This window comes from Chelon labrosus (assembly GCF_963514085.1).
Source record: "Chelon labrosus genome assembly, chromosome: 11".
In the NCBI taxonomy this organism is placed as follows: Eukaryota; Metazoa; Chordata; class Actinopteri; order Mugiliformes; family Mugilidae; genus Chelon; species Chelon labrosus.
Window position 1 is genome coordinate 27,990,479 of NC_140344.1, and position 8,101 is coordinate 27,998,579.

Here is an 8,101-nt window from a genome sequence, read left to right on the forward strand (position 1 = left end):
TTATAATTTTCCATAAATCTTCAAGTACAGATCAAATACAAAATACAGTAAACCATTCAAGTTTCTGCAATTTAAGATTTGAAATGTTATTGTACTTTAAAATGTGTGCACACTTAATGGCTTTACTTCAATTACAATAGCGCATTGTGCCGTCCTCATCAATTGCACTGGCAGAGGAGTCATCTCAGGAATTTGTTCAGTCATCGTACTACCTTTTAATGTCTGTTTATTACACTTCAGTTTGAGAAAATTTTACTTGAGCTTTGCTACCGCTTTCATCTGTAATGGATGACCCAACAATGTTCAAGGACACCACATAATTGCACAAGTGCCAAGAGTGCAGTGTCCATACGGCCGTTAACCTGGATTCAAACTTCTACGCATCAGCTTAAATTGGTCTAAAGTGGGAAAAATTCTGATTCCATTTTGTTTAAACATGACCTAAAAGAGCAGCTGTAGTTGATGTTAGTTGCAGTCTGACCAAATTGCAGTTACTTGCTACAGTAAAATCCTTCAAAACAATGTTGGCAGTTGTACGAGAAGTCCCATAAAAAAAAAAAAAAAAAGGAAACCATAGTATGATGAGGTTTACACAATTTAATATGACATGGATAGGAACATGGATCATCTTCAGTCTGCTTCAATTCAAACTGCTTGGCCTGTAAAGAAGAACACCATTAGATAAGATCAGGTCATCAAAATCTAAAGAGTGTAGAGACCAACCTGCGCTATGTTCCTCTGTAGCTGCAGACATCAAAAAATCATTTTCCTAAGATGGATCCTTCAGGAACTTCGTTCAAGCCATTACCCATATCCTGGACTATGTTGAGCGAGCACCAGACTATTCTCCCTTGAGCCTTCTTTGACAGGAACACTGGTTCCCTGCAGCCATGTACCACTGGTGAAGTATTTGAGGTTGACAGGGCTATTGAGCAACACTCCCTGTTGAACCAGGTAACCAGTTATTTGTTTGAGGAAGTAAAAAATCTTCTTGAAAATCTTCTTTGGGGAAATGCTGATGGCATATGAACAATTAAAAGGATCGACTGAACGCTGTTTGGGGCAGACGCGTTACAAAGTTTAGAGTTTGACACAGGAGCAGGCCGAGCAGTTTGAGATGAACTTCCTGAAGGACTGGCATATTGACTTTCTTGATCTGGACGGTTACTGCGGTAGGAGTTAGTCGTTTGTTGGCTGCTGTAGTTGGAATATTATTTGTCCGTTTTGGGGCTTTGCCTGAATGCAGTCAAGCAGCTCAGTGAGTTGATTCAATACATGAGACCTAAGCTTGGAAAGCTGCCATGTTCCTTCCAGAGTAACCATCATGTTGTACCGTCAGATCTGTAAAGTAGTAGTTCTGTCCATCAGCACCATCATCCAGGTCAACATTAAGTTTGTGACTGAGGGTGCTTCTAATCATAAGTAATTGGAACAGTAAAACCACCCTCAAAGCTTGGCTTGTCAGGGTTGTATGAACCTTTGTCAGGGTTGTTGAACATGGTCTGGACCTGAAAACTTGTCGGTCTGTATAGCGCACCAGAGCCTGTGAAAGGAACCTTCAGCTTAAGGGCCAAGGTTCTGGGCTGCATTGGTAGATAGTTTCTCAGTGGTGGAGATGTTCCTTGCTGCCATCTGGAGTCAACATGAAACGATGGTGTATTCTGTACCTGGGCACTGCGGGGGGCTCCCAGAAACCTCCCCAGAGGCTTTGGCCCTCTGGGATTAACCTCATCGTGAGGAACACTTGGCCGCCAGCTTCTAGGGGACACCCTCAGAGACTGGACGGACTGGAAAGGGTGACGATTCCCATATCCGAGTAATTCTTGTGGCTCCCCTCCTCCACCCTGCCAGGATTTGGGACGCAGAAAACTTTCACCTGTGGAGAGAATATATAAAGTACACCTTATAAAACTCGGACTTATGCAGGCATCTCTTTAACCAACGTTCCATCTCCAGAATTTTTGAAGACATAATAGAAATATATACACTGTATATCAACTAACTAACAATGAGTGGCAGATACTGGTTGCAATGAAGTTTTTTCACATGTAGCAGAATGTGAAGCAAATAAATGCAAGTCATTTAAGATTTTCTGCAAAAAAAATAAAAAAATAAATTGATAGTTTAGATTTGTCACTGAGCAACTTTAGTCATCTCGGAAAATACAAATCAGCTTGAAACGGACAAATGCAAAATGCTAAAAACTGATGCGTCAAAGACTTGAGCGCCACCACATACCAGTAGCAGTTGAGCAATTCCAACCAACAATTTTCTCTTCAAGAGGGACGTAAAGTACATCTGTTCAACATGCCTCAAGAACAGCTTTTAAATTTTGTATGCCTCTAACAGACTTGCACTGGATCCAGTTTTTCTCTGGTTGCAGGTTAATCTCTGGATATATGGAGACACACTTGAATAAGCCTTTGAGTAGATTTTGCAGCAGTGGTTTAATGCAGCAAAAGCAAAAATTTATGAACTTACCAGCCACCTCCACCATTTCTGAATATATCAGCAAAACAACTCGCAACTCTTGAGCATGACTAAATGCTTTCCACAGGGGGTGTTTAACAACCTAAACCTTATTTCTAGCAGAAAATACCATAATTTACTCACCAATATCACTTTTGTATCATTTGCACTTGTTCAGGGGATAATTAGATCAGCGTATATCCATGTAGAAGGATACAGGGTAGGCTAATCTACAGACCCCGAATGATGATAACAGGTAACTCCGGACTCAACGGGGAATAGCACAGCGTATTATAACAAAATAAATGAGTTTCGCGGCAGATAATGCGTTATTTAGAGGCTTGGTGCCCTGAGCACTCCCATTACATGGACATACGCTGATCTAATTATCTCCCGAACAAGTGCAAATGAAACAAAAGTGATACTGGTGAGTAAACGATGGTATTTTACGCTAGAAATAAGGTCCAGGTTGTAAAAAACAGTAGTTCCCCTTTAAGGCTGTGAATGTCACAAGCATACACCATTAAGACATTCCTCATGAACCCGACCCCATAACCCAGATAATGTTTTGCCTTTGAAACCTGATGGAGTGACTGGGTTACCCCCTTGCTTTGAAGACCACAATCAGCCCAACAGATCCTGATCTTGTGAGTGTTGAAGCCAGGTATGGTGCTTGGGAAGATTTCAAGAGGTTTGTTGCAGTAGCAGTTAGTATTTTGGAAAACCAACAGACATTAGATCTATTGTGGACATATAGTTCCAGCATGAGTCTTTACAACTTGCTCGTTCCAAATAAAAGAAAAATGTGACCTTACCTCTTGGAAAAGCTAAGGAGTAGTTCACCTCACTTAACAAGCAAACCAGCAATATTCTGTGAAGCATGTGCAAATATTGATTATAGTCAGGAACAACTTGCATAACAACCTTCTTAAACAATTGGCATTTAACTCTAGTACCTCATAATCAAAAACCCAGAAGCCATGACTGCTGCAACTGCACTCAAAGCACGTCCTCACAAACCTTCAAGCTAGATTGGGCATGCAGCGCTACCTTGCAGGAGTCTAACTTCCACTAAAAATAAAAAAACACCACTGCCTCCAAGATATACTTTCCCTGCAGGAGGCTCTCAGGTGTTATCAGTCATACATTTCTAATGAGGAGTTCAGCTGAGGCAGCCAAGAGGACAAAAGCCCACAAAGCTCTGGCTCACACAGGTGTGACCACTTGATGTGATTGGTCTGGCAGAGCAGCTTTATGTCTCCACTGGAGAGGAGGAGGTGATCAATGAGGAGAACTGTAATCCTAACTGCAAGAGCTGATTGTATCAATGATGTGCTTCCTTATATCCTGATTGATAACACCTGAGAAACGCTCTGAGGAAAGTATATCTCAGAGCCAGTGGTGTGTTTTGTAGTGGAAGTTAGAATCCTGCAAGGTAGCACTGCATGCACAGTCTAGCTTGAGACCTGTAGCTCGACGGCTTGTGAAGACACGTTTGAGTGCAGCTGCAGCAGTCATGGCTGCTGGGTCCCTGATTACAAGGTACCTGAGTTAAATGTGAATTACTTTTAAGAATGCACAAGGTTGTTATGCAAGTTGTTCTTGACTCTAATTAATATTTGCACATGCTTCACAGAATATTGCTGGTTTGCTTGTTAAGTGAGGTGAACCACTCCTTAACTTTTCCAAGAGGTAAGGTCACATTTTCATTTTATTTTGAATAAGCAAGCTGTCATGTTGGAACTGTATGAAAATGTCCACAATTGGAATATCCTGTGCTGCTATACAAAACTATTAAATGCTACTGAAAACATCTTAAATTCTTCCAAAGCACCATACCTGCCTTAAGCATTTCCAATGTCAGGATACATTTGGTCTCTAAAGCGTTTCTTAAATTGGCTCACTATGATTAAATTAGCTCAAAGTTGACTTTAGGTGAGCGGTATATACACAGTACAGTAGGGTAGTCCACGTAGTCAAGAGATTTCAGAGGCATCTATAAGGCAACGGTCTTTTAGCTTATGCAAGCACACACCCATGAATTCAATTTCAATTTGAAGGTAACTTTAAACTGTTTAGATATGATGTCAAGTCTTTAATATGCCACAATTTTAGCAGTTTGCAAAATGAAATGAGTAAATCTCAAACTCCCTCTGTTTATATATTGATGTGAAGACCTTGTTAAGCTGCTATGTTTTCTAAGAAGTTGTTCAGTGACAAATCCAAAAAAATTAAATATCTGATACTTAACATTAAAGTAAATAATTTGTCTTGCCCTCATCAGTTTAATTTTGATGTAACAATTTATTTTTCAGAAAATCCTAAATTCATTTTGTGTGTCACATTCTGCCACATGTGAAGAAACTTCATTGCAACCAGTATCTGCCAAATCTTGTAATTGACTTGCATACACTATTCTATACTTTTTTTGTTTTCTTAAATGCCAGGAAAATTAAGCTTAAATTCTGGAGATGGAACATTGGTTAAAGATATGCCTGCTGAAGTCCGACTTCAATAAGGTGTACTTGTACACTGCCTGGCCTAAAAAGGTCATTGGACCGCCTTTATCTTTGATTACATCACACATTCTCTGAATCATTGTTTCAATAATCTTCTCCAATGTCACCAGATTTATTTCCATCCAGTGTTGCATTCATTTTCACCAAGATCTTGTATTGATGATGGGAGAGTCTGACCACTGCACAAAGCCTTCTCCAGCACATCCCAAAGATTCTCAATGGGGTTAAGGTCTGGACTCTGTGGTGGACAATCCATGTGTGAAAATGATGTCTCATGCTCCCTGAACCACTCTTTGACAATCTGAGCCCCATGAATCCTGACATTGTCATCTTGGAATATGATCCATTGATGGAATAACCTGCTCATTCAGTATATTCAGGTAGTCAGCTGACCTCATTCTTTGGACACATAATGTTGCTGAACCTAGACCTGAGCAACTGCAGCAACCCCAGATCATAGCACTGCCCCCACAGGCTTGTACAGTAGACACTAGGCATGATGGGTGCATCACTTCATCTGCCTCTCTTCTTACCCTGATGCCCCATCACTCTGAAACAGGGTAAGTCTGGACTCATCAGACCACATGACCTTCTTCCATTGCTCCAGAGTCCAATCTTTATGCTCCCTAGCAAATTGAAGCCTTTATTTCCAGTTAGCCTCACTGATTAGTGGTTTTCTTAAGGCTACACAGCTGTTCAGTCCCAACCCCATGAGTTCCCTTCACATTGTACATGTGGAAATGTTCTTACTTTCACTATTAAACATTGGCATTGTATATCCATTTTTGACATGAACATCTGCATGTTCTCTCCATAGGTGAAAGTTTCCTGCGTCCCAAATCCTGGCAGGGTGGAGGAGGGGATCCTCAGGAACTGCTTGGATATGGGAATCATCCCCCTCTCCAGTCCGTCCAGTCTCTGAGGGTGTCCCCTAGAAGCTGGCGGCCAAGTGTTTCTCACGATGAGGTTAATCCCAGAGGGCCAAATCCTCTGGGGGGGTTTCTGGGAGCCCCCCGCAGTGCTCAGATACAGAATACACCATCATTTGATGTTGGCTCCAGATGGCAGCAAGGAGTGTCTCCACGAGTGCAGCCCAGAAGTTTTGACTTAAATGTGGAGATTCCTGTGGAAGAATCTGATGAGCATTATCTACATGAGCCAAAAGAGGTCAAGGTCCAGACCAGTTTAAACATGGCTGACCGTCCTGGAGGGAAATCTCAACGTGATCCGACCAAGTCGAGCCATCATCTTGGTTTTACGCTTCCAATTTCACGTCATCTTCCAAAGGAAAAGAAAAATGCTTTCCTTCTAAAATATAGCATGCAGCCGGCAAAATCGCCACCAAATAAACCCAAGGTTGCTTCAAATCCTGCAGCTATTGTACTCCAACAAACCACACAGCCAGCTGTTAGCCCAGTTGAAATAAAACTTGATAAACTGGCATCATCGCAGCAGCAGCCGTGGCAGCATGCACTCCAGCAGTGGCGGCAGCAGCAGCAGCAACAGCAACAGCAGCAGCAGCAGCAACAACAACAACAGCAGCAGCAGCAGCCGTGGCAGCATGCACTCCAGCAGTGGCGGCAGCGGCGGCAGCAGCAGCAACAACAGCAACAACGGCAGCAGCAGCAGCAGCAGCAACAACAGCAGCAGCAGCCGTGGCAGCATGCACTCCAGCAGTGGCGGCAGCAGCAGCAGCAGCCGCAACAACAGCAACAACGGCAACAGCAGCAGCAGCAACAACAACAGCAGCAGCAGCAGCCGTGGCAGCATGCACTCCAGCAGTGGCGGCAGCAGCAGCAGCAGCCGCAACAACAGCAACAACGGCAACAGCAGCAGCAGCAACAACAACAGCAGCAGCAGCAGCCGTGGCAGCATGCACTCCAGCAGTGGCGGCAGCAGCAGCAGCAGCAGCAGCCGCAACAACAGCCGCAACAACAGCAGCAGCCGCAACAACAGCCGCAACAACAGCAGCAGCCGCAACAACAGCCGCAACAACAGCAGCAGCCGCAACAACAGCAACAACAGCAGCAGCCGCAACAACAGCAACAACAGCAGCAGCCGTGGCAGCATGCACTCCAGCAGTGGCAGCAGCAGCAGCAGCAGCAGCAGCAGCATGCACTCCAGCGGCGGCAGCAGCAGAGTCTGCTTCCATTTCCAAGTGATCCTCAAAAATATGCCAGTCCATACAGTGGCTACTACACCGGGTACTACACTCCCGCGGTCTATCCAAATTATGGCCAAGCGCAAATGTTCTCATCTTGGTCTCCTTATTCGCGGAAATGGTAGTTTGGCCACTCTTCACTTCCAGACCGCCAAACCAAATGCACCAATTTGTATATTGATGAGGATGACGCAGCATGGTGATTTCTCCAGGAGGGACTACAACAACCTACGAACAATTAACTCCAACAACGTCCAGTCCTGAAGGAAGTTCATCTCAAACTGCTCATCCTGTTCCTGTGTCAAACTCTAATATTCCTAATGTGGCTGCCCCCAAACAGCGTTCAGTTGATCCCTTCTCCAACCCAGTCCACTCCAGGCCACAGGCATCCCTGCACTAAATCTACAATCTCTTATCTAATGAGACCCATTAATAACGATCATGTTCTGATTCTGGTCTGAAAGACTGGTTTACCTGGTTCAACAGGGAATGTTGCTCCATTCAATAGCCCTGTCGACTTCAAATTTTACAAGTGGTACGTAGTTGTAGGGAATCGGTGTGTTGGAGGAGTCCAGGATGTGGGTTATGTCTGGAGCAAAGGAAGTTCCTGAAAGGGCAGTCCGATCAAGATTAACAGTGTACAGGTTGGTTATTAAATTCTTGTATAAGTTTTTATATACATGCAACTCTTAACTGGTATATTCTAATGGTCTTCTTCTTTCCAGGCCAAACAGTTAGAAGTGAAGTGTTGCATTGAAGATCTACTGTCTCCATTAAACTGTTAACAACCTCTTATCCTCTGACTGCTTTTTTTTTTTTTTTTTCTTAAGGTGTTTGGAAGGACTAATTGTGCTTAAGGAGAGATGTACTTAATCTGTTCTTAAAAGAACAAGATGAGAAGATGAATGCCAAAACACACAGAAATCCAACATCTGTACAGCTCACAAATTTA

The 8,101-nt window shown here is 43.3% G+C and overlaps 1 protein-coding gene and 1 long non-coding RNA gene across 2 annotated transcripts; one reads left to right on the top strand and one right to left on the bottom strand.

Annotated features, from left to right (window-relative positions):
* Positions 1 to 554: 554 nt before the first annotated feature.
* On the bottom strand, positions 555 to 3,595 carry LOC311495621. The gene is made up of 4 exons (XR_014699331.1): positions 3,426 to 3,595; positions 3,285 to 3,340; positions 724 to 1,876; positions 555 to 659 (listed from the first exon to the last, which is right to left on the bottom strand). It is a non-coding gene; the product is annotated as an uncharacterized lncRNA (long non-coding RNA).
* A 174-nt stretch (positions 3,596 to 3,769) lies between these two features.
* On the top strand, positions 3,770 to 7,414 carry LOC311495620 (uncharacterized protein). The gene is made up of 3 exons (XM_084555140.1): positions 3,770 to 4,011; positions 4,106 to 4,161; positions 5,806 to 7,414. Exons 1-3 carry the CDS (start codon positions 3,986 to 3,988, stop codon positions 7,272 to 7,274), a joined length of 1,551 nt encoding a protein of 516 aa, XP_084411266.1. The 5' UTR covers positions 3,770 to 3,985; the 3' UTR covers positions 7,275 to 7,414.
* The last annotated feature ends 687 nt before the right edge of the window (positions 7,415 to 8,101 follow it).